Source organism: Stenella coeruleoalba, assembly GCF_951394435.1.
Source record: "Stenella coeruleoalba genome assembly, chromosome: 20".
NCBI lineage: Eukaryota > Metazoa > Chordata > Mammalia > Artiodactyla > Delphinidae > Stenella > Stenella coeruleoalba.
Genome location: NC_137166.1, coordinates 15,864,060 through 15,890,888, shown reverse-complemented (window position 1 = coordinate 15,890,888; position 26,829 = coordinate 15,864,060). Strand labels below are relative to the sequence as shown.

The 26,829-nt window shown below is 47.8% G+C and overlaps 1 protein-coding gene across 14 annotated transcripts in view; it reads left to right on the top strand.

The window, feature by feature from the left end:
* The window catches only part of ZFHX3 (zinc finger homeobox 3), a gene marked incomplete at its 3' end in the record, with an annotated part of 1,354,624 nt that overhangs the window by 1,191,072 nt on the left and 136,723 nt on the right, over positions 1-26,829 (top strand). For all 14 annotated transcript variants that reach the window (XR_013825252.1, XM_079907054.1, XM_079907056.1 and 11 more), the window contains one exon: positions 1,411-1,907. Coding sequence is in view for 13 of the 14 variants with exons in the window: in XM_079907054.1 (XP_079763180.1) it covers positions 1,411-1,907 (497 nt within the window). The remainder of the gene's footprint in view (positions 1-1,410; positions 1,908-26,829) is intronic.

Below are 26,829 nucleotides of genomic sequence, written 5' to 3'. Positions count from 1 at the left end.
GGGCAGACGTAATAGCTCACGCGTGCGTATGTTTAGGGGAGAGGCAGAAAACAGAAGCCGAGGCTCAGCATTCTGCTTGACTGTTCGCTTCTAGGTAACGGAGGGAAGGCTGCTCTTTCCAGGCCTTTCCCGTGGCATAAATAAGAGCTCAAAGTATTAATTTACCGCTGGTGAATGAGAGCCGGTCCCTGGTTTACGCAGGGCAGCGATGGACTGAAAAAGAGCAGGGGTGGAGAGGGAGGAACACAGCTTCCTCAGGCCCTTTTTTTCAGGGCTGTGAGCGGACCTCTGCGTTTCACTGTCCATCTTGATCCAACTTCTCAAACCTGTAACATTTTGGCTGCTTTGTACCTTGTCTGGCACATCAGACATTTGAGCCTCTGAGCCAGGGGCCTGTGTACCCTCTAGAGGTTCAGCAAGGAGAAGCCTGGACCCTTGTCCTAAAGAGGCTACACCCTGATGGGGACACTGGCCAACACGTGGCTCTGTATGTGGCAGACATACGCCAAAGGAGAATGCGACATGTCCCATGTAGGGGGCTCATGGAACGGAAATGATCGTATCTTGGGGAGGTGTGGGAGGAGCCAGCGCCATTGACAGGCAGGTAGGCTACTGACCAGTGGGGTGTGACAAGGAATAGGGAGATCATTCCCGAAATCTCAGATTTAGAGCTGTGCTGTCGCAGGGGCCAGTGGCGCAATGGATAACGCGTCTGACTACGGATCAGAAGAGTCTAGAGCTGTGCTGTCCAATACAGTAGCCACTAAGCTAAATGTAAATGAATTAAAAAAAAACAAAAACTAAAAATTCAGTTCTTCAGTTATACCTTAGCCATATTTCAGTTGTCCAGTAGCTACACGTGACCAGTGGTTTGCACATTGGACAGTGCAGATACAAAATGTTTCCATCTTCGCAGAAAGTTCCTGTTAGATAGCACTGCTTGAGGTAAATTCTGCGCCCACTTCTGATTCACCATGAAGGCGTGCTGTCTTAGAATGCAGCTCTAACTCATCTCCAACATTTCGGGGACGGGAGTTTCAGATTCTGTTATGTCCAGTGAATGATGCTTTTATTTCTGTCTTTTCTTGGGTCTGAGCGAGGAGCTGAATTGAAATATTCAAGCGATTAAGCGGTTCCTACATTCTTCTAGGCGTTCTTTTCCAAAAGAAGAAACAAACAGACAAACATACAGCCTTCCACACATTTCAGAATGTCCACAGGAAAGATGCGAACACATCAAGTTGATTTTTGTTGTAGTTTTTCCCGGTTAGTAGCACCTTGCAGTGCTTGAAATGGGATCTTTTTTCTGCTGGAACCTGGGTGGAGGGTGGGGGAGGGCCCATGGTGCCTCACTTAGGGCTGCCGCTGTGAGCCTGGCCTCTGATTCTCTGCCCCTCTCCTTCCCTGCAGTGGGCGGTGAGATCCCCCTAGACATGCGGCTCGGGGGCGGGCAGCTGGTGTCAGAGGAGCTGATGAACTTGGGCGAGAGCTTCATCCAGACCAACGACCCGTCGCTGAAGCTCTTCCAGTGTGCCGTCTGCAACAAGTTCACCACGGACACCCTGGACCTGCTGGGGCTGCACATGAACGTGGAGCGCAGCCTCCCTGAGGACGAGTGGAAGGCCGTGATGGGGGACTCGTACCAGTGCAAGCTCTGCCGCTACAACACCCAGCTCAAGGCCAACTTCCAGCTGCACTGCAAGACGGACAAGCACGTGCAGAAGTACCAGCTGGTGGCCCACATCAAGGAGGGCGGCAAAGCCAACGAGTGGCGGCTCAAGTGCGTGGCCATCGGCAACCCTGTCCACCTCAAGTGCAACGCCTGCGACTATTACACCAATAGCTTGGAGAAGCTGCGGCTGCACACGGTCAACTCCAGGCACGAGGCCAGCCTGAAGCTGTACAAGGTAAGGCCCAGGCTGTCTCTGGAACGGAGTGGTTTGGATCCCTGGGTGACGGGGAGGGCTGGGGGCGGACACACAGAGAGGGGCTGGGGGCTGGCTGGCGCCCTGGCGTGGGGAGGGGAGCTGGCCACCTGGTGGTGGGCTTCAGCTGGGAACTGCAGGGTTTGTGTGTGGGGTGCCTCATTTGGGGGGCAGGTTGTGTTTCCAGCGGCCCAATACTGCACATTGTTTCCTTTACCCTCCCACTGTCTTTAGAAGTGACTTTTTTCCTATCCCACATTTGCTATTTCCCTAGTTCTGGCTTTGCCGTTGTTCTCCTGTGTTTCCCCTCTCTCCTGCAGGCTTTCTGTTCTCCTTTTCCATCTGGTTACTTCCCCCCTTTTTAGTCTCTTCTCCCCGGATGCCCCCTGGGGTTCTTTGTTTATTTGTTCGTTCGTTTGTTCATTCATTCATTTATTCAACAGGTACACATTAATCCCCAACCATGTACCAGGCCCTGTTCCGGGCCTACGTCCATGCACGAGGTAGACAAAACGTCCCTGCCCTCCTAGAGCTCCCGTTCTTTTTGGGGGCGGGGGGATGGATGATGAACGCAATGGATAAATTAGACGGTAGGCCAGAAGGTAGTGAATGCTATGGGGAAAAACAGGGTCGGGTGAGGGGCCCGTTTGTTCTTTTTCGCTCTGCTTCCCGTGTTCTACACCTCCTTTCTCTTCCTCATGTTTCAATTTTCCTTCTTCTTGCCGGGCTTCTCCCGTCCTCCACCTCTTACTCTGTCCTGCCTGCTTCTTCCTTCCTTCCCTCCCGTCCCTCCTTCCTCACCCCTCGCTGCCCCCTCCATTCCTTCTCTCAGTCCGCAGACAGTAACAAGGAGGAGGTGCTCGGCTACTGTAAATAGTCCTTTCACTGGCATGGCAGAATCGCTCCAGACGCTTCTATTGATTTTCACTGGACTTAAAGCCTCACCTTTTTCTCTAATCATCTCATAATGGCTTTAGTATGAACAATCAGGTACAAATCGCCGTAAATCTGCCCGGCCTCCCTCTCCGTCCCTTCCACGCCCTCTCCCTCTCTTTCCGTTTCCCTCCCTTTTATTGTCAGTCTCTCTTCTTTCCTTTCACACCGTTTCCCACATCTTTGGGCCAGCGAGCGCCACGTTTTTCCTGACCCTGAGCTGCTTTCATCCCCTTTCTGCTCATGGTGATTTTAAATGGAGACTCCAAGTAAGGAAGACTCTCATCCTCTCCCCGTATCGGCCTCTGCCGAGATTGATAAGTGTGATTCATTTTACCATCGCTCGTTCTCAGCTTGTCAAGAGACCTGGGTAACAGGGATGAGAGACCATTTTAGGGAAAGGAGGAGAAAGCAGGCATGAGGTAGTGGGAATAGAATGTTCTGGAATTGGCTGCTGACTCTGGCACGGATGGGCTCAAGCGTTGCAGAGGGGAGGGTCTGGGCACCCGTCACCCCCACCCCTTGCCCTCTGTGAGCAGGACCCTCCCTGGATGGCTTCACCGTGTGCCACCCTCCTCGCCATCGGTTTAAATCGGAGGTTTTCATTGGCCACAGGGTGGTGCCGGTGTGGTCAGGAAAACCTGATGGAGAAACCGGAGGAAAAGAGTTTCTAAAGGACCCAAGTGAGTGCAGTTAGTGCAGAGGACCCGGTGTGGCCCCGGAAGGTCGTACGCAGCTTTGCTGGAGGTTGTTCAGAGGCGGCACGAAGCTGGCCTCTTCCACCTGAGGAAGAACATTGCCTTTTAGATGATAAAATGTGTGCGGTGGTGATTAGCTCTTCATGCTGCGGCCTCCAGTAAGAGTGGACCAGCCCTTGGATTTGCTTCTGAAGGGCCTGGAACCTGGGGGATTCGCTAAGTACATACCTTTTTGGTCCCCGGACCTCGTGCACTGGTCACGCCTAGAGGGTCGGGCTGTGGTGGTTTCCAGGGTGGATGTGAGGGAAGCAGTTTGAGTGTTTCCGTCTGTGCTTTGCTGAACTAGCTCTGGTTGCTCATCCCCTGCCTTAGTTTCCTCATTTTATTTATTTATATATATGTATGTATTTGTGTGTGTTTTTGAAGATGGAGCAAACTCCTGCCCCGAAAAGGCAGCACAGTAGAAGCATAAGTACTGGGGTGCAGGGTAGAATGTGGGAACCAGCGCTTAGAGGGGAGGTGCCCAGGCAGTGCGTTTGGCTGGCGCATCTTAGGGGTGACCTCCACCCACATTCGGGGCCGAATCCCCCGTGTCAGGAGCCGAAGGTCGTCAGTCTGGTCTCATTGGGTGACGAGCGTCCCCGTGACTGCTGTGGGGGTGGGGAGTTCTCCCCCCCACTCCTGGATGTGACCCAGAAACTTAGCATCTCAGTGCCTGCCCCGGGCCTTTCTGTCCTACAGCGTGGCTGAGATGAACTCCTCTTGCCCCCGAGGGGGGTCCCTCTCACAGGGTCTTGTGAGTCCTCGGCTTTGGGGTGGGGCTTGGAGGTGTTTGAGAGTCAGTTTTTCTCTAGGCCCTGGTGTGGCCTGTGGTAAATGGAGATTGATTGCATGTTATTTTTCCTCTTGCTAATGTAATCCATTAGCCCAGCACATGCATAATCAGTTTAGAGCACAGTTAACTGGATATAATCGAGTTCTTTACTGTCTGCTAGAGAAACAGCTCCAGATGCTGCTGACCGGGAGGGCACCCGGCTTCTCCCACACGGCCCTCCGCACTAACCCCTTCCCCAAGGCCGACCCTAGCCCCCGCCCCACTCCCACGCCACCCACCCCATCTTGGTCCCCTGGCAAATTACTCACGATCGGTCGGCGAGAGACCCACACTTGCTTTCTGTTGCATCTGCTGAAGTGGTCGTGATGCATCCGACTTCCTCGTCGGACTCCCAGCCTCTCTTTGCCTTCCTCTTCCTTTGGCATGCTGAAGGAGACAGAGCAGCGGTCTCGGGAGACGCAAGCAGAAGTGTAGCTTTCCAGTCTGTCCTTGGACCACACACTGGTCCAGAGTCATTTCTCTCGGTGTCATAAATCCTGGCACGTATGTTGCTGGATTAGGACTGAGCTGTCTGAAAGCATGAGGTAATTCCTAATCTGGACACAAGAGAGGGTTGGGCTAACCTGCAAAAAGGAGAAACTAGCGATACTCTCTCTTGGCTGGCTGGAATTGTCTAGTTTGGCTTATTGTGTGAGAGCAGTTTTTAAATCGAGATTAACGTTCATCGAATTCTTCCTCCCTGCCTCCTGAAGTGAAGGAAAGTGGGGGTCAGCTGGGGAGCCCCAGGCATCAGATGGAAGCTGTTTCCTTTTTTCTTTGCTCCCAGGTTACTTTTCTGAAGTGCTCGTGATTAAATTCCTTGAGTCTTTTTATTGGGTCTTAAATAGCCGTGGCTCTGGTCCAGCCCCCAGTGCTCGTATGTCCAGACCCTCACAGCTGCCGTTACGGGCAGTGTGATAGATTGACACAGAGACACAGCGGGAAGGCCAGGGGCCCCAGTCAGGCTTAGAGGCTGAGCTCTTGGTTTTTTGCTTATAGTGATTCATCTGAGCCGGAATGGAAGTGTGTTGTGGGAAAGGTACTCGTCTCTCATTAGGGCTTGAGATCCAGAACGGGAATTCCTCACCTTACTGCTTTCCCACATAGATGTTTCACTCTTCTCCTAGAGGACCTGCTCCCAGGCCCCAGTCTCCCACTCCTTCCCCACACAGAGATGCGGGGTGTTCTTGCTTGTCTTAAGCAGGGGGGCAGCAGGTACTGCTAGCGACTGCCCTCCCCTCTCCTCCATGCTAGCGCAGATCCTGAGTCACTTTGTGGGTTCAGAGCTAGTGGGGGCTCTTCTGTGTTTATCTGGACTTGCCTGCTGTGTGGCTTCCCTGGTGAGCTCTCTGAAATCTGTAGTGTTTTCCGCTTGGGGGAGGAGGGTGCAGAAAGGGCAGGTGGAGATCGGTGCACACCTGCCAACTATTAGAATCTGTTTTTCACTTTGATGTTTTTCTTCACCTGAGAGTCATTGGGATGGAAATCCATCAACTTGAGCAGAGAGATTAAGACCCCCACCAGAATCTATTACTCAAACAGTTCCCAGCTGAGTTTTCTTTGATTGGGCCCAGCCCAAAAGTTTCATATTAATCTTAAATTATACACAGAGAAGGTTGTCTACCACAGGGTTGGGTCTGGGCCCCATGTGAGCTGCATCGGGCCAGCTAGGCAAACCGAGGGGGAGATGCCAGATCTATTCGGTTTCAAGTAGGAGGTAGAGTATGACACCAACTGACTGAACGATACTCACCCAAATTCTCCACGTAGTGGGCTTTGATGCTTGCCATGCTGTTGGGATTACTCGAGGTAGAATGAAGGAAGAAACCCTCTGTCAGACTCTGCATTACTCTAGCATCCATCTTCTCAGTTCTTTCCCTGACGGGGTTCACTCTCCCAGCAGGGCAGTAAATTCACCACAGGATGGATGGACAGATTGGAAGATGTACAACAAGTCAGAGGTTTGGTTTGCAGTTTGCATTCTTCATGCTCCTTTATGGGTGCGCGGGGTGGGGGTCTTAGGCACACATCTGCACGCTTCATGCCCACAGATGGTGACCGGCAGCCTTTGTGTTGCTTGGAAAGCAAAAAGCTGTCCCTCTTCCCTCCTCCCTTCTCCTTCCTCGTCCTCTCCACCCTGATGTGGCTTCATGTTTGAAGCCCTGGTACAGGTGCCATCTGGTTTCCATCGTCACTCTGGAGCCAGTTCCCTCAAACCTTGCTTTCTCATTAGGTCGACTTTTTTTTAAGTGCATACTTATGCCTTCTTCTCTCCATACCTTGGTGCTTTCAACCAAAAATGAAAGGCAGGGAGTGTTTTCCTGTGGTTAATTTAGAAGGTGTGAAGGGCCAGATGTTTTGGTAAATTTGAGCACCTTTCGCCTTCATGCCCTCCATCTCCTGGAGCAGCTGGGTGTCTGAAGTTCATTTCCCTCACTTGATGGCTGGGCTCGCGGGATGGGGAGCTTCTGGGGCTGGGCTGGGAGACTGCGTGCACATGGGCCCCATGGTCACCACTGGAGAGCCCGGGGGGGGGGGGGGCTCTGGCGGTGTTTCTGGCAACATGATAACTTCAAGGGGACTCTAAGAAGGTTGAAAAGTCAGATCTTTTTTGGAGGCAGGGCTCGTGTTGGGACAGATTTAATCCTTCACTGCTGTATGAATTATGGCCAACATATGATATAGGAACGTGTGGCCAGCGTGTGGCCAATGGGTGCAGTGTGAAAGATCGGCACCTCAGTGCAGTCTTGCCCTCCCTCCAGAACTATCCCACCCACCTTCACCTGAATCCCTCTAGTGGGTGTCATTTCATTCAACACATTCATTCAGCTGATTGGCTTTAAGCACAAGCTTTGCCTGGATCCCTCAGGTTACTGGGTTATACACACCTTCATGTCAAGAAGGTTGGGTCATCGATACCTTTTGGCTCCCTGCTTTAGATACCAGATAATGGAATTGAAATCTTATTAGATGAGCCTGTTTTTTTTTAAAGTCCAGTAGTAAATATGCTACCTGTTGAAAAACCAGTTTCATAACCATTAACCATAACACTTTCCCCTTTTTTCCAAATGCTTTTAGTATTTTTATTTTCTCTTTTTTTCCCCCTGCATCCTTTTTGTGGATGGTAAAGAACTGATCAGACCCCTTTAGATTATTATTGTATTCTTAATTATTTCTTCAAGACTGGCATCCCATGTTTACCTCAAGTGTAAGCTAATAATAAAATGTGGCTTCCTTATTTTTATGGTAGAAATTATTAGTATGAGTAATGTGTGTTCACTGTAGAAAATTTGAAAAATCCAGGCAAGTATGAGAAAATAATCATCAGCCTAAACCCCATCATATGACAACATATTTTTATTTCTTTCTTTTTGCATAACACAAGATGCATAAGTCATCTTACAAAATTGGAATTATGCTGCATGTATACAGTATTATACCTCAGCCCTTATATCTTTAAGTATTTTTCAGTACTTTTTAAAATGGAAGTCCTTTTTCTACTCTGCAGCTCTGTTCTCCAGAAACAAATCACTGTTATTTAGATGATCTCCTTTTGGTTTCTTTTTCCTGTGCTTATACTGATAGAAATAATGTGTGCATGTGTGTACACATACACACTGTTCACTTAAGAAATCTTCATAGACACATGCTATGCTTCTGCCTTGCTTTCCTCATATAGCTTTTTATCCTGAAAATCATTTCAGGTTATTATGTATTGATCTAGCTCACTCTTTTTAGTGGCTACATAGTTTTCCATTTATTGACCAGGTCCTCACTGATGTACGTTTATGTTATCTGCAGTTTTGATCTTACGGGCAGAGAGGTGTAGGGAACAGCTGTGCTCATACATGTCTCTACACTTGAGCTGTTCCAAGAAGTGGGCCTGCTGGGTTCCAGGGTGTCAGGCCTGTAGACAGAGTGCTTTCTAATGGCCCTTCAGAAAGAAGACCCTGTCAGAATATTATTCACATTGTTAAGCACATTTTAAATATTATTAAGTTTTAAGTATTTTAACTGTTTTAAACATTTCAAGTTTTATTAAGAACATTTTATCCCCTCCCTATATTAGGTGATGCTCAAACCCCTGCATGGTGACCGACACTACGTTATTTTTTTTGTTTTCATCAGGTTGGCAAATTTGTTCCAATGTGGGTCTCTTTAATTGTTAGATAGGGTGAACGTTTTTTCATGCATTTATTGGCTGTTTGAATTTTTTCCTTTTAATATTTATTTATTTATTTTTGCTGCATTGGGTCTTCGTTGCTGTGTGCGGGCTTTCTCTAGTTGAGGCAAGCGAGGGCTACTCTTCGTTGCGGTGCGCGGGCTTCTCATTGCGGTGGCTTCTCTTGTTGCGGAGCACGGGCTCTAGGCGCGTGGGCTCAGTAGTTGTGGCTCGTGGGCTGTAGAGTGCAGGCTCAGAGTTGTGGTGCACAGGCTTAGTTGCTCCACGGCATGTGGGATCTTCCTGGACCAGGGCTCAAACCCGTGTCCCCTGCATTGGCAGGCGGATTCTTAACCACTGAGCCACCAGGGAAGTCCTGAATTTTTTTTTAAATAAACTTATTTATTTATTTTTGGCTGCGTTGGGTCTTCATTGCTGCGGGTGGGCTTTCTCTAGTTGCGGCTAGCAGGGGCTACGCTTCGTTACAGTGTGCGGGCTTCTTATTGCGGTGGCTTCTCCTGTTGCAGAGCAGGGCTCTAGGCGCGTGGACTCAGTAGTTGTGGCGCACAGGCCTAGTTGCTCTGTGGTATGTGGGATCCTCCCAGACCAGGGCTCAAACCCGTGTCCCCTGCATTGGCAGGAGACTCTCAACCACTGCGCCACCAGGGAAGCCCATCCTGGATTTTTAAAGAATATTTATTTATTTGGCTGTGCCGGGTGTTAGTTGTGGCACGTGGGATCTTCGTTGCGGCATGCGGGATCTTTAGTTGCGGCATGTGGGATCTAGTTCCCTGACCAGGGATCTAACCTGGGCCCCTTGCATTGGGAGCCTGGAGTCTTAACTGCTGGACCACCAGCAAAGTCCCTTGGCTGTTTGAATTTCTTTAGTGGCTTTCCTTTTCATAGCCTTTGCCCTGTATTCATTCATTCATTCAGTTCATTCATTCATTTTGGGGGTTTGGTCTTTTTTGTGATTGGTTTGCAAGAGCTCTTGGTTTATCAGGGCCAGTGGTCCCTGCTGTGCTGTGGATGCTGCAGAAATTTCTCCGAGTCTTATTCATCTTTCACTTAGCGTATGATGTGCTTCAGCCTACAGAAACTTTTTCGTTTGTATGTTGTCCAATGTGCATGTCTGTTTCTTTATCCTTCTTACTCTTCTCTTTTTCCAGGGAGGCTCTCTCTCGCTGCTAATGTTATAAAATAATAACAGTAATAGCTAGCTCCTATACGACACTTATCGCAAGCAGGTACTATCTGTCATACCTGCTTTGCAGGATTAATTGATTTACTCTTCTCTTAACCCACCTGTTTTCAAATGGGGGAACCCGAGGCAGAGGGCGTTACAAGTCACCAGCTAGTGCGTGTTGTTGGAGTGGGTCTTCAGACCCAGGCAGGTGGGTACCACTTGACTGATAGTTTCTTCAATACTTTCTCCCCCTGTTTAAGACTTTAATTTTTGAGGAATGTATTTTGTATATGGTACATTGTAGGACTCTGTTTTTGTGTGTTGTGTGATTTAGGACCATGTTTTCTTTCAGATAGGATGGTTGGTTGTCCAACAGATTCTTAAATAGCCATTCTTTCCTTGCTTATGTGAAAAGCCCTGTGTATCATCCCCCGTCTGTAGATCTTACAGAGCACCTCCCGAATACTTTGCAGATTTGGGTCAGTCCACGCATATTTCCGGAGTATTGCTTGTCGAAAGCACTGAGACGCAAGAAGAGGGAACACGCAGGCGGTTCTCTTTTCCAGGCATGTAAAGCCCTGTGGATGAGATTTCTTCCTCTCTCCTTTTCCTCTTCCTCTCTGGTGCATTCCCCAGGGTGAAATTTCTTAGATTAATTACCTTCATCTCAAATACACTGGGATGAGGGAGTCTCCAGGAGAGAAGGGGGCTTGAGAGAGGGACCAAATTTTTTATTGTTTCTTAGTGGAGACTGTGGGTCTCACCTCTTTCTTTCCTTTTTTTTTTTTTTTTTTTTTTTATAAATAAGACAGAGAACAAATACTGAAAGTCTGAGAATTTCTCTTTTCTGAAGCTCTTACTTGGATAGCAGGGGGATAGTGTGGCTGTGTCCGCTTATTTCCAGGAGGAGCTGTTTTCAGCTACTGGTGACAAGTCTTTTGGATTCCAGAGAAGGTGTGCCACGGCCCCGACCCAGGCTGAGGAGCGGGGTCGTCTAATTTCAGAAAATCTAATAACTACCGCTTTGTCGAAATACTTGAAACCCTACCACGCCCACTCTCCCCCCGCCCCACAAATCCTTAAGCTCAAAGCCCTAGGCCTTCTTGGGAAAGAAAAGTCTCAAAGTATCCATCCCCTCCAGCCCAGCCCCGTGGAGAGGAGTAAGCCGTACTACTTGTGGAGTTCTTTGCACGAATGCCACCTGCCGTCTTAGGGTGGTCTGTAACCCTAAGAATTTTGCTGCAAGTATTCCATTGCCTCCACATTCCAGAATAATCCTGTGTTACAGTTGCTCCAGGTAAACCCTGTCTGGGGGAAAGCGATGCCAGCTAGCAGGGGGAAAGACCTAAACCCAATTTTGAGTCCTTTCGACTTGCTCAGGACTTGGACTCAAAGGACAAATTTGCATACATTTAGCCCCAACAGGTGTTTCTGGTTTTTTGTTTTGAAAGGGAAATTGTAAGGGAACAATTCAGCACTGTCAGGAACATTGTCAGAAGGCAAGAGTTTTTAAAGAATTACATAATACACCTGAACCATAGTCTTTATTCCTTTTTCAACATAACTTGAAACTCTAAATGCTATTTAGGTGCAGGGTGGGAAAGTCTGTTGCTATGAAAACCCTTTCGGTAGCACTAACTGAGTCATTTAATACTTTAATATTTAATAAAATTAGGTTTCCAGCACTTTTTTTTTTTAAGCAACCAGGTTTTAGGGTGAACGTTAAAAATGTTAAAGACAAAAAAAAAATCTACTGCTCACAGAGATGTTGGAGGTTATTGAAACCAGCAACATCAGGCTGGTGACCCTGAGGAGGACTGAAAATCCCACAGCAGGGACCTCAGGGTCAAGTTGCCAAATTTAGCAAATAAAACTGTGAAATACCCAGTCAAATGTAAATTTCAGACAGACAAGAAGTAAGTTTTTGTTATAAGTATGCACCATAAATATAATTATATTTACTTATCTGAAATTCACGTTTACCTGGGCATCCTGTGTTTTCTCTGGTAACTCTCCTCTGGATGATGAAGAAATTCTTTCCTAGTGTCCTACCAACTGGCCGGGTGGGAGCATAAAGAGAGATAAGTGGCTTCCTTGTTGGTAAAGCCTCTGTTTTTTTTTTTTTTAATGGGTCCCAACAAAAGAGGAAAATTACAAAGGCCTGTAGTGATGATTTCCAATTTTTGTTATTTATAGAAAACTCATATCAGATTTTCACATTTTCTACATTAAATAAATTGCTTTTCCTATAATGAAATCTGAAATTTTCTCCAGAGCTATTTGTTAAGATTTACTTTTCAATAATTTTTTCATTATTTCCTTTTATTTGAAGTGCTTTCATGTTGCACAGCGAGACGGACGGCAGGATGCCCAGTTCAGTTCGTTGCAGTCTTGCCAGAGGCTTCCACTGTCCTTGCTCACGCTTGGCTCCTTGGGCCTCTTTCTGCATTGTTATTTGTATGTAAGTGGTAGAAATTCACAGCCCTTGAGCATCGGCTGTTGTCGATGGCACGGCTGTGCCCTTCCACAGGTAGGACTCTCCGAGGAGACGCTGAAAGTGGGTTTGAATCAGGACTAATCATCAAGAATGATTAAGGAACCTTCTCTAGGGTCTGTATCCTCATTTTGTAAGAGGCAAACTAGTTAGAAGGTTAGAAATGTTTATCTACTGATAGTATTTGAGTTGTAACATGTTAATTAGCAGGGCAGGTTCCCAGTCCCAGGACGAGGGCCTCCAAAGCATATCCGGTCTCTTAGGTCAACAGTTTTAACACCATTTCGTTTGCTGGGTCAGCCTGTGCGTTGGAATTGCGGGGAGGATTTCTCACGTCCTTGCTGTCTCTGTTGAGTCTTCTCTTTCTCTCTCTGACCACAGGCTCCTCCTTGAGGATTGTTGGGCCCTTGTAGCCGCTTCTGAGCCAACCTCTGGACTTCCCTGGGTGACGTATCATACCAGGTTGTCCTTCTTTTCCTACAGAAGACAGGGCCCTGGGGCCCCTGGTTCTAGGATGGGAGTGTCCCTGCACCTGTCACCTTGATTTGCTCTCCTGCTGCTGGTTTGGACCCCAGCACTTAGCACACCATTCCCTGGTTTGGTCTATGGGACACCAGTAAATGGGAAGGGGATTTCTCCCTCTGGGTCAACAACATTTATCGAGTCTGATTTTGTGCTGAGCCCTGAAGTAGGATTTTTGACTTGGGCTGATAAATCTTGTAACATGTTACTTAAAAACATCTTTTGCGTAGGGAGCTCATAGTGAGTGGCATGTGCTGGGAGTGTGTTTTACCTCCAGCGTCTGTGCTCTGTGACAGGGACCCCAGTCCCTGCATCTGTCTGTTTGCCTTTCACGTTGCTCTTGCTTCTGAATCTTCGTCCTTTTGGAAGAGTGCCCAGGGCGACATGAGCAGACACCAGGTGTTGTTCTGAGTTAGGAGAAAATCACTTTCCCAAAACCTGTGGCACACAGGTCATACCTGTGTGGGGCTGGAACTTTTTTCTGGTCTACCCTTACTTCCTTTCTCTCTTCTTCCAGCCAAAAAGTTGGAAAGATCCCACAACCAACCACAGCCTTGCTGATACCTGTCCTCCTGTGACAAGTAGGGAGGACAGAATCCCAAATGACCTCAAGGCTTTTCCAGCAGGATCCTGTCCCCCTTACCTGTTGGAGGAGCACTGGTGTCCCCAGGCTGGGGGTTGGTCTTGTGGTCTTGCGCACACATGTGGATTGTCAGTTCCTTTTTTTGGCTTTTATGTTAATGTATCTTAGGGCTTTTGGGACAGTGGGAGCAATAATGTTGGGATTTGGTGTTTGCTCCCGGGTTCCCTTTGGCCCTTGCGAGGGAGGGCTGGGTCCCTGCAGAGAACCTGCAGATGAGATGTGGATGTCGGTGCTCCTGGAGATCTAGGAGAGGCTTTGATTTTATTTACGGCAGAGACTGTCCTGGTGGCACGACCCCGTCTCTCTTTAGAACATGTTTTGCTGATTTAAAATAGGACTCATCTGAGTTCCTGACTCTCCGTGAACCTTTGAGTATCGTGGGCCAGGAAGGTTCTCTGATGAGCATCACATGTTTCTCCGGCACTCTGCGTATGTGTGGCGGGAGATAAAGGGTCACCCCAGATGGTCACCCCCATGCCAGGGTGGTTTTCAGGGTAATCTCCCCACCTCTGCTTGGCCTTCCCATTTCCGTATTTCCCTTCTCCCACTGGCTCTCTCGCTTTCTGAAATCATTAAAGATGATGCAGCCTGGGGAGCATTCCTAGGTTCTTCCAGCCAGCCAGGCCAGGAGGCGTGGGTCCCGGGACTGATTTCCTCAGTGTCCTAGACATGAGTCAGCGAGTGTGACTCTGCGGCCAGCTGTGGTTTAGGAAGCGCTGCGGGGAGCGATTTGGCTGGAGGCATCTGTGTGTGTGTGTTTCTTTCACTTCTGGTTCTCAGATTAGGATCCAAGCATTTTTCATTATTATTATTTTTTTGTCCAGTCTGGGTTTCTGTTAGTGATGGCCACAGCTGCCAGTGTGGGAAGACCAAACCGTTTCTCCAGGGACAAGAGTTCTGTAAAGTAGTCCAGTCTCGTCGTGTCCAACTTTGAATCCATACCCCACCTCTCCACCTCCGTCATCTTGCTGCGATCGTTTGCATTTCTGGGCCTTCGCCACTTTGAGTTTATCCGAAGTTCAGGCTCGGGGCATCTGTGGGTTTGTTCTGAGGTGGCGAGTTCTTGAGTCATTCTTCCTCTCTGACTTTTTCCCCTCTGACGTTCTAGCACCCAGAGGACCCCAAAAGTCACCGAGACACGCCTTCTGCATTCTCAGTGCCTCCCACAAACACTGTCACATGCTTTTCTCCTTTGCCTGGTCTGCTCTTTATTCCTCTCTGTACATGGCATTTGGAATAAAATCTCACCTGGGGAAGTCTCAGACAGCGGCAACAAAGCCCAGCTCCACTGAGGGGAGACTAATTACACAGCTAATTAATCCAACAGATGTCACTGTAAATGCTCGTTTCTTTGTAATTTGGATCTCCATCGCCGAGATAGGCTTTGGGCCCCACTGGAAATGTCCTTTTTATCAGACTTTAAGGAAGAGCATCTTTCCGGCCTCACCTTTATGCTCTTGTGACACATCCCTGGTTTTCCAGAAAGCTCTCCCCCACTACAGCAGCCACAGATGGTGTCCCTGCCCTGAGTGCATGTCACACCATTTGCCACCAGGCTTGTCTCTTGTCTCACGTTGTTAGTTTGTTTCTCCACCTGGTCTGTAAACCTCTTCAGAATGTCAGCTGCCTTAACCAGCGTTCATCTCTCGAGAATGCACCACGACACAAGGCAAGCCGACACCCAGAGGTGGTCACCAGTTTCTTTCCCTTTGCTTCCTTGTCTTTCCTGCAAGCAAGTTTGTTTGTGATGAGTGCAGCAGAAGAGTGTTTGAAAGGGACCATTTTGATATCAGATGGTGAAGAAGCATAGAACACCTGTGATTTGGTTGGTGAAATCGAAAAACTCACAGATGGAACAACCACAGGGTTCTTGGAGGTGGGGGAGGGGTGTCAGGAAGCAGGAGGGAGGTGGTGATTTTGTTTCCTCCCTGCTCAGGGATATGAGTGGAACAGACAGGATGCAAGGCTCTGCTTTGTGCAGGCGGCCTGGGGGCGCTGTGCGCCATCGCTGGTGGTCCTGGGCCCGCAGGCTGGCGGCCTGTCCCTGCAGAAGCTGCATAGTTCCTAGCTGGGGGTATTGCCACCCGCCCAAGGCCGTGATGACTGAGTTCTGTTTGCTGACATCCCCTTGGCCTCCCTTGGTCATGCCCGCCTGTGAGTGAAGTCACAGTGTCCCCTCCTGGCTTCTGTGACACCAGTCTTCTGGTTTGTCTTGTCCCTCTCTGGCCCATCTCCTTGGTCCCCTCGCTGGCTTCTGTTACAGTAAATGCTAGAGTCCCCAGGGCTTGGCGCAGGCCCTCTTCTCTTTTCTGTTTGTAATTCTCCCCAAGTGTCACGTTCAGCTTTTAAACAACATCTCCCTTCTGGTGACACTGGAATCACGGTCTTGAAGCCTGGGCTCTCCTCTTATCTGCCTCTGTACTGGGCCCTTCTGCTGAATGTCTGACAGTTGACTCCTCAGACTCAGCATGGCCTGAAGAGAAGTCTTGCTGGCTATGTGACTCCCGAGCCCCTTTCTCCCCCGGGCTCCCTTGGTCAGGGCCATGCCAGTCTACCATTTGCTCAAGCCTGACAGCTGGGAGTTATCGTGGCCACCTCCTTCTTTCACTCCCCTGCAGCCAAATCATCACTACGTCCTGCTGACCCCACCTTCAAGGTATGTTTCTGCCACCTTCCCCGTTGTCTCTCACTGTGTCAGCTCTCTCCTGGCCGCTACTCTTGCCCCTTAGAATCCACTCTCCATGCAGTGATTTCATGAAGGGGAAAATCAGGTCATATCACTCCCCTGCAAAGACCCAACAGCGGCTTTCCATCCCACTTAAAATAGAAGCCAACCTTTCTACCCTGGCTACCAAACCTCCTTGTGACCTGGACTCCACCCACCATACCAACCTCATCTTATAACACCCCCTCCCCTTCCCATGACTCTTCTGCCGCTGCCGCACTGGCCTTCTTACTGTTCCTTCAGCGGGCCAAGCTGGTACCTCCTGCTGGGCCTTTGCACTTGGGGTTCCACTGTCTGGAATGTGCTTCCTTGACCTCGACATCCAGCTCTAGTCCTCAGAGAGGCTTCCCCTGACCACCCACTCTCAACTAGTTACCGAGAGTAGCTCCATCTGAGTTTACTTCTCTGCACTGACAGTTACTATGTATTTTTCTTATTCGTTCATTTATTTATTTGTCTACCAAAAGATCGGCTATCTCGGTGGCCTTATTAATGGCTGTATCCCTGGCATTTAGAACAGTGTCTGACACCAGCTCAGTAAATACTTACTGAATGACAAACGTACTAGTGGAACGTGCCCACGGTTTCTCCTCCGCTCTAGGATCTAGTATAGTAGTGTAGTCTGAACACTTGGCTTCACATAATTGAGAGTCCAGAAGCACATGTCAGAGCAAACTGGATGTCATGTGTGGACCAGAGCTTTCCAGAGCTGTTTATAACCATGTTATTTACCATCAATTCTGTGCAGCTTTTTTCTGTACTGACCCACTGAGAAACAGTCCTGGGACTGTTGGGCAGCTTGTGTCCAGGTATTTTGAAAATTCCCACATGCAGCTGGCCTTGGCTCTGTGTCCCTAAACTCTATCAGCCCAAATCACACCTCTTTTCACTCAGCAGTCATAGAGATTGATGTTGAGGTAGAAAAAGTGATGACACTTCCCTCCTACTTCCTATGATAGTCTATTTTTACAGTGGTCTTTCTCTACTCAATTACAAGACCCTTTACAGCAGGATTTGTTTATTCTTATCCAACTTTGTATCCTTCCCAGTCCTGCAGGTATTAGATAGTCAGTCAGTGTCAGTTGAAGATTTGATACCAAAGACAAAAATCTTACATATAGAAACTTAAAGATTAGGTTCAGTCCTGAAAAGTCTACTCCTTCTGTTTCCTTAGAATCTTCTCTGTTCACTCTCCAACTCTTTGTGTCTAAATGATGCTGGTTAGCCCCATATCTGGTTTTCTCCAGGAGAACCACGTGGCAGAATGTATTCCCAGTAAGAGAGGAGCTCCAATCGCCTTCTCTCCTCCTGCCCCACGTTCAAGCTGCACATCTTTGAACACCTTTTTTTAAAAAATAAATTTATTTATTTATTTATTTTGGCTGTGTTGGGTCTTCGTTTCTGTGCGAGGGCTTTCTCTAGTTGAGGCGAGCGGGGGCCACTCTTCGTCGCTGTGCGTGGGCCTCTCACTATCACGGCCTCTCTTGTTGCGGAGCACGGGCTCCAGACGCGCAGGCTCAGTAATTGTGGCTCACGGGCCCGGTTGCTCTGTGGGATCTTCGCAGACCAGGGCTTGAACCCGTGTCCCCTGCATCGGCAGGCAGATTCTCAACCACTGCACCACCAGGGAAGTTCTAAACACCTTTAAGTAGCAGGATAACGTACTGGCTTCTTTAGGGCTGTGGTCTTAAACTTTGTTGACTAGAATACAAAAAGAGATACGTTTTAATTGGTGACCTAGCACATACATATAGAGAGGTATTTTATATATATAGCTGAAACAAAAGTTTTACAAAATCATTTTATCCTTACTACATGTGCTGCATTCTGATACTTTCTTTTCTATCCTATTCCTTTTTTTTTTTTTTTTTTTTACCACAAATGCTGGTTGTATTCATGGCATTGATTTTTATGATTCACTAATGCAATGACTCTCTACCCAGGGAGGAGGGGCCTGCCTGGCCCAACCCTCAGAGATTCTGATTTCCCAGACTGTGGGTTTCTAATAGCTCCAGGTTCAGAACCACTGCACTGAAGGATCAGGAACTGCAGTTTGAAAAACATTGTCATGCAGGATACAAAGAAGAGTTGATCGGTGCCAAAGTTATCCAAGTCTGGCATGAGTTAGAGGGAGAGAGAAATCACAGCCAATTGGTTAGATCAGAACAGACCTCCTGGAAGGAGGGAAGCTGGAGTTTGTTTGGGCAAGCTTTGAAGAGGGAATGATCACATAGACGGGCAAGCTGGACAGCGGACAAAGGCAGATTCATCTCTTCTACATACTAAACCCGAGGCCGTAATTCTAAACTGATTTTTGTAACTGGTGCTTCCTTTCATGCACTGTGGTCACTGTAACTTCTCAGAAGAAATCATCGTGAGCCACACGTTTCATACTAGTAACACACTGGAATTGGGGCCTCTTCAGTATTGTGTTAGTAAGGAAGTCTGCTCAAATCATCTGTTAAAATAATACAAAATATTTTTTAAAAGTACCCCATAAACAAATATTGAACTATAGTTAACACCATGTGTGCTGAAGTATTTGCGGGGGCTGGCGGAGTGGCGCAAAGTGTATTTGTCTGCAGTTGACTTTGAAATGCATCAAAAATGGAAGCTTCATTGATAAATGGATATTATATTTTTATATATATATATAGAGCAAACTATATATGTACACATACATATATATGTACATATACATATACAAACTAATATATATATAGACTAATATGTGTGTGTGTGTATATATATATATAGAGAGAGCAAAGTATTTTAGCATCTGGGTGATAGATAAGTGTCTACTAGACGATTTTTTTTCAATTCTTCTCTATTACTGAACATTTTCATAATACAACATGAGTGTAGAACACTAAAACCTGATGGTTAGGTGGTATTCCTACTCTGAAGTCCACACGTGGAAGCTGCAGGTTCACTGTGAGGTGTCTTCTCCACCCTCACTGTCCTCCCCTCTGCCTTCCCACGCAGATGTTCTGTCGTGTCTCTGAAGGTCGGGCTCAGATACTTCTTTTTCAGGCAAGTGCATATATTTCGCTGGAGGCAGAAACCCTCCCCAACTGAGAGGTCTCCAACCACTGCAGGAGAGGCAGTGGGAATTGAAGAGGCTGTTGGTCATTCCAGAAGTTTCAGATGCTCACTAGATGCCAGGCGCTAGAAAACTTCAAGATAGGCTGCCCGTGTGTCTTAGGGGAAAGCCAGGTAGCTCTTGGGGTCTTAAAGAGGGAGAGGCTTCCTGGTGTCAGGCTGCCTGCGTTTGAATCTTAGCTCCTGCCCTTCACAGATGTGTGGCTTTGGACGTGAAACGTAATCCCTCTGTGTTCTTCCACTGTGAAACGGGCTCCTGAAACGACCTGCCTGGTAGGACTACTCTAACAGTGCCACTTTCCTGCGTTAGATTTTCCGTTGTCTTACGTAGACCACATAATTGAAGTTACTTTATAATTTGGTTTTCATTAGTTTTGAACTTGGCACGCTTTTTGTTTAGGGGACAGAAAGGCTGGTGGGGTTTTTTGGTTTGCGGGAGGGAGAAAGAATTTCCCTTGAGAGATGTGACCAATGTGTAGTGAAGACTTTGGGCAATAATTTAACCTCGGGTCAGTCAGCTGTGGTCCCATCGGAGGAATGAGGGGCTGGGAGGGACCACTAGGTTCCCTTTCAACACTAAGAGTGTGTGTCTGCAGGATTTTTTTTTTTTTTTTAAGGGAATACATCAGTCTCTTCTGTGGAATGCAGCGAGAAGTGATCTAGTGAAGTACTTAGGAAAGTTAGAAAGTGATCCAAGTCCAGCTTTATTTGGGCTACTCCTTCTTTGACTCCTTCTCTGAGACGTGCCTAACAGGTCTTCCGCTGTGAGAGGAAAGAGCAGTGAAGTTACTTTTACCGACATAATTTTATGATGTTGTCCTGCCTAACCTGGGGGACCTTGGGGACTTCAGAATTGGATTTTTTTAAGCAGACCTACCCCGCAAGCCCCAATACACCCATATTTCCCTTGCGTGACCAAAACTAGGTGCAAGTAAGAATTGGGGCTTGGAAACTGGTTCAGAGTACACGGCACACTCAGAACTGTGGTCTCTGTTTTTCCCCTTCCCTTATATACATTCTTTTCTGATTAAAGCTAATGCAGATTCACTCTGAAGAAATTATAACCCAGAAATGCACCGCATGGAGGGCAAAGATTGAAAAGTGCAGGTTACGTTCTAGTTAAACGGGAGTGTATTTGGCTTTGGCGTCTCTTCAATGTCTTGTGTTTGTGCCTGTTTACGTTTTGTAACCTTGGCAATGCCACAGACTATCGTAAAGGGGGAACAGCCTCTGAACACAAATGAAGTATTGGCCCGAGCTGCGAAGCTGCCTTACCCACCTTGCCTAAGTGAGTTCATTTATGTTGAAAACCACAGTGTTGGTGGCATGGATGGCTTAACATTGCCTTAGGACTCTTCTTTCAGTGTTTACATTCACTGTAGCGAACACCTGCAGTCAAGTACGTAAAACGTTTCCATGGCAACTGTTTGTTATCCATTAATTTACAATATTCCAAAATTTTTCTTCAGCTGAAACTTTTTTTTCTTTAAACTGTGCATTCCTTTATTTGTACATTGGACATTAATCTCCTTGGCTACTCAAGTTATGGATGTTTTCTCCCTACCCCACCTCTTTTGAAAGCTGATTTTTTTTTTTTTTTTTTTTTGGTTTTATGAACTAAATGGCTAAACCTGGGATCTCTGATTACAGCTCTGAGTCAGTAAGTGGGAAGAGAGGCCTCCCTCCTTGATTTGAAAGAAACAAGACTTAATGTGAAACAATCTTTAACATCTGAAACGATGTGCAAAGTATGTGCAACAGAAAAATCTCACCAAGTTCATTGCCTGCCTGATGATTAGATCAGCATGAGCGGATCTGGCAAGTATACTTGGGAAACAGAGCAGCTTTTTGTCATTTGAATGGTGAATTTAATGGCTACTCTTGAGGACTGCGTTTCGGGCAATGTAAGTTTCACGCTGGTGTCCAGAGGCCTGTAAGGAATGTATCCACCATTGACGTTTGGAAACACCTACGAAATGAAATGCAAATCAACGGCAGTAACATGCTAAGGTTGCAAATTTGGACACAAATGAGGAAATGCAAAAGGAAGTTTTGCATAGCAACACTCACTTCACATGTGATTATTACCACTAACTATGATATTGTAATACGCAGGATGTGGGGCATCATTATGCCACACAATTATTACTCCTTGGGTGAAATTTTACATTTTATAACTATCGTATGCGAGTCTTTTGCATTTCTTACACACTCGGATGTAGGTAATGATTCTGTCATTTATCTTCAGTGTAATCATAACCTTCCTTATTTTGGAAGCGTACAGGCATTATCTTTGTTTTCTTCCCTAGTAGGTTGTATGGGCATTTCTAAATGTTATCGACACTGAGCGGTTTTTCCCAGTTGACAGTGGCAGGTGAAGGCAAACGCTAGTTTGGTTTTGTTGCTGGAGAGCTTGAATTACTGTTGTCTTCCTAGCTATTTCAGGTTTGAAGCGTGTCCTGGTCATTTTGGGCGTTAGGACTTTCGCACCTTGTGTCCTGGTCCTTTTGGGTGTTAGGACTTACGTTGGCTTCCAGATATACTTTGGACTTAGAAAGCCTGTCTGTAAGCGCAGATCACACAGAGTTCATTACCCTCCCCGCCCACCCACCCCCAATTTAAAAAATAAACTTACTTTTGTTTTTTTTTGTTCTCCTCTAATTCTAAATAGTTTGGCAAAGATTTTTAAGAAGAATCTTAAAGGAGTACTTTATCAGAGACCACTCCTCTCTCATGGAATAATATAAAGAGTGGACAGGAAGCTGTGTCTGTAAGGGGAGTAGGTGTGAAGTATGTTATATAATATATATGTGTATATATATATTTTAAGTGACACTTTCTTTTCGTCTTCTCCCCCTTTTCACGTTGGGGGTCTCGGAGCCCAGCGCATCCCTGACTGTAGTTGATTCAGCGTAATTGATGCGCTCTCATTTCCCACAGCTGATGAGGATTATATCAGCTTGGTTTAACAGTCTCATTTTCTGCTCCCAGTGCACACTTGTTTTAATGTGTTTCAGCTAATGAGGTAGAAGAGAGAACGAGGTGTTACTGTTTATACACAGACAGTGAGCTTGTGTGGAGAGCCCTGCTACAGCCCACGTGGCCCTGGGCGTCCTCGGGGGCAGGTCTCACAGAGCGAAGCCACCTTTTTGGAACATGTTTTTTTTGTGGCTAAAGGTAATGATCATTAGCTGTAAGCTTCGCCAGATAGTCTTTTTTTTTTTTTTTTTTGCGGTACGCGGGCCTCTCACTGCTGTGGCCTCTCCCGTTGCGGAGCACAGGCTGCGGACGCGCAGGCTCAGCGGCCATGGCTCACGGGCCCAGCTGCTCCGCGGCATGTGGGATCTTCCAGGACTGGGGCACGAACCCATGTCCCCCACATCGGCAGGCAGACTCGCAACCACCGCGCCACCAGGGAAGTCCCACCAGATAGTCTTCTTAATACTTCTCTCTTCTCGGTGTGTCTCTCGTGTGTCATGATGAGAAGTTAAAAGGTATCTCAGAGCTCAGGGTGCAGTTGAGTGCATTGATGAAACCCCCCCACCCCCCACCCCCGCCAAAAAGCTTCGTTAAACTCCAGGTTCCATCCCCCAGCCCCAGGCCCCTAGGTGGACCCTTCCCCACCAACGGTCAGTACATTTGAAGTAACTCAAGTGAGACCATTTTCAGAAGTCTAAGAGCAACCATACCTGTGAGTGGGGAATGCTGAGAGTCTGAAATAGGCACTGAGAATTTGTATTTTATGAGCTATGGGTCAGAACAGTGTTATTGGTAGGGATGGCGGAAGAGGTGGAAGAAACTTCCAGGGTGGTTTTCTGTGAGCAGGGGTCTGGTCTGGGTCATGACTTGGCTCTTGCTTCTTCAGGAGTTGGGGCACCGGAGGTTGGAGGCTGGTGTAATCAAGGTACAGATGCTGCCGCCCTCCCTCCCTCCCTCCCTCCCTCCCCCCCTTCTTCAGGCTGCTTGGTGAGCAGGTCGCTGCCTCAGGGCAGCCAGGAAACCGAGGCTGGTGGGCCTTTTGCATGCATTCAGATCTCCAGCTTCTGGACACGTGGGAAATAAAGGGGGCGTGAAGGGGGCAGGGGCACAGCAGAGGGGACCTTTCCCTCTTGGGAACCACCCTGAGCCACTTTGTGGAAGGACACGCTCTCGTGCCTCCGACGCCCTCTCCTGCCATGTTTCACTGAAGTCCTTTCCTTTCCCTCTCTCTCTCAACGTGGAGCACCCTAAACGGTTAAACCTGTCCCCTGGCCTTGGCCTGGTGCCAGCCCCATGGGGCGCTGCGCCGGCTCGAGGCCCCCAGCACATCCCGGCTTCCCGAAGGCACAGCAGCCGTGGGTTTCAGCAGGAATTAAACAATTACTAAGTCTTAGTCCTCCCCACCTTCCGTGGATTGACTCTATAAATTGTCAGCCTGTTGACATTTTAATGCGAATTATGTCATGTGGTATCCCCTTTGATTTCGACATGCCTCAGTTTGTAAATACATGAGCCACTGAAAGGCTTGTGGTTACTGTACACTCCGGAGGCCTCGGGGTTTTTGGTGGGGGAGAGAGCGCTGCGGAGCGCGCAGTGCTGGGAGTGTGCCTGGCGTGGAAAGCCTTTCGCAGCTACCCCGGGCGGCTTGGGGGGCAGGCGGGCGGGCTGTGCACGGGCCCTGCTGGGAGCCCCAGCGCCATGCTGCTGACCTTCCGGGGCGCCAGGAAGGCCACCGCTGCCTTTGGTACCAAATCACAGGGTATTTCTCTCGGATGCATTGATGGCTGAGCGTCTCCCCAAAGTTCCCATGCAGCGCTGCTCCTCCTTTTGTGAAGCGTGTCACCTCACCCCTCCCCCAGCACCTGGAGAAGAACTGACTCATTCCAGATAAGAGAGCAAACCAGGAGGGCAAGGGAGCATTACCCGCAGCAGGTGTTTCCCTGGAGAAATGATTCCACAAGGCTTTTTAAGGAAATGATTGATGCAGATTGAGAAGTTGAGGAAGAAGAAAGGTAAGGATGATTAAGATGTAGAGAGGAAAGAGGAAGACTCGCCATTTGTGCGGGAAAGGAATGGAAGATTCTGAATGTTCGGCTCCCCAAAGTGAAACTAAAGGGAGAAATATTGAAGTAGATTTTAAGAGGCAATTCTCCAGTGAGAACAGTCCAGAAACCCTGTACTAGGACTCTGCTCCAGCTCACTGTTCTCGCGGTACGCGGGCCTCTCACTGTCGTGGCCTCTCCCGTTGCGAAGCACAGGCTCCGCACGCGCAGGCTCAGCGGCCATGGCTCACGGGCCCAGCCGCTCCGCGGCATGTGGGATCTTCCCGGACCGGGGCACGAACCCGTGTCCCCTGCATCGGCAGGCGGACTCTCAACCACTACGCCACCAGGGAAGCCCTGGCTCACTGTTCTTAACACCCTATTTTCCAGCTTCTGATCTCTTCTTATTTGAGACTTTCCTTTAAAATTAATAAGCCTGGAGGAGCTGACTCCTTGGCGATGCCTTGTCTGTGGAATGTCAGTACTCAGAAAAGTTAGAATTAGCCATTTTGAGATGGGATGTGTTGTGCCTGGAGGTGGTTGGCCGGGATGACATCATCGATGGGCCTTAAAGATGGACCAGAAGTAGGAACGTTGGTTTCTGCTTTGTCCACAAGGGGCATGAAATCATTCCTCCTCTGAATCCAGCAACTGCTGGGCCTGCTGTCTGTGTTGCATTTTGGCTGGCTTAGAAATATGTCATGGGGTCTTTAATGGCCGTGGGTGGTCGGGACCTATTTCCCACGTGCTGAGTAATTCCAGTTTCATGTGTGAATAATGCCCATATTAAAGCAGTTTGAGCTACAGATAATCTGAAAAGGAAGAAGGGACCCAAATTCCTGTTGATCACAGACACTTGCAGCTCACTGATTTCTCCAGTAACTTCCATGAGGGCTGGGAAAAGTTTTTTTTTTTTTTTTGATGGATTCTAGATCTTAATTCATTTTTCAAAAGTTGTAATACAAACAAGTGTTTGGAAAGTACGGTTGCTGCCGAGATCTCTTCTTTTGCCGCCTTCATGGATTTATCTGGCTTTTATTACTTGGGAAAGGAAGTGAGTAAGAGGGTGGGATGGGGTGAGAGAGACAGGAAGAGGGAGTGCGTGTGTGTGTGTGTGTGTGTGTGTGTGTGTATGAGTGTATGAGAGAGAGAGAGAAAGAGGCCGCTTAGGAGCACTGTTTAGTTGGTTATCATGAGAAATTATACTTGGTCCCTGTCCAACATCTAGTTAGAGTTTAGCTGTAAGAGTATATGTGAAATAAAATGACAAGACATTATAAGCATCATGGCCCATAAGAACATTACTCCTTGCTAATCAAAAAGTTCCAATTGATGTTTTTTTCCAAATTAAAAAAAAACAACAGCGGCTTCCAGCCTTTAAAATGAGCCCTGTGCTTTGTGAAAAGATCATAAAATGTTGCTTGCAACAGGTACATAGGTCTCGGTTACCTGCCTCCTCTATACTGTAGTCAACTGTTTATATGGTAACAGTTGGAAACATGCTTTCAGACACGAATTTAGGGCCCATTTCAATAACCTGACATGTATTCTGTAGCTTGCTTGGGAGTGGGAGACTGTGCGTCTTTTCATTTCATTCTTGTCTTCCAGAAGATGTAAAACTTGTGATCCCCGCCCGCCCTTGGCTGGTGCCCATTCCAGCCCCCTAGAAAATTGGTCTGGGATGGATTGGGCCACAAGGTGACAGTTGGTTTCTCAGCCTGCAAATGAGAAGAATCCTGGGTGATGGTAGAGTTGCAGATGAGGGTATCCGTGAATTTGCTTTGGGTCCTTTCTTCCTCAGTTTTAGTTCTTCAAAAATCAGGGCAACTCAAGGCGTTGCGGAAGGTAATAGAAGGACCCAGGAAGGGGGTAAGAGTTGTGGGCTGTATTTTGGCACAGATGGGGACCGGCTTCCTCAGAACCTCCATCCTTCACCAGCGCTGTGTGTCCTCGACATTGCCACTGTGGTTGGAGCTGTTCAATCTGACCTGTGACATGCTCATACCCCATGAAATTTTCTAACACCCCTGGGCTCTAGAACTCTCTTGCCCTTTACAGAGTTGGGGCCCCGAGATTCTTTTTTTAAAATATTTTATTTATTTATTTATTTATTTCCTTTTGGCTGCGTCGGGTCTTAGTTGCAGCACGTGGGATCTTCGTTGAGGCACGCGGGATCTTTCGTTGTGGTGTGCGGGTTCTTTGTTGCAGTGTGGGGGCTCATCTCTAGTTGTGGTGCGCGGGCTCCAGAGTGCGTGGGCTCTGTAGTTTGCAGCATGCAGGCTCTCTCGTTGAGGCGTGCGAGCTCAGCAGTTGCGGCTTGCGGGCTTAGTTGCCCCACGGCATGTGAGATCTTAGTTCCCTGACCAGGGCTTGAACCCATGCCCCCTGCATTGGAAGGTGGATTCTTTAACAATGGACAGCCAGGGAAGTCCCCCAAGATTCTTTTTCTGGCCTTTTTTTTTTTTAAAGTCTAGCTAGCTAGCTGAAGGAATAATTGATGAGTAAAACTGCATGGGACTCGCAGTGACCAAGCTGAACTTGGAG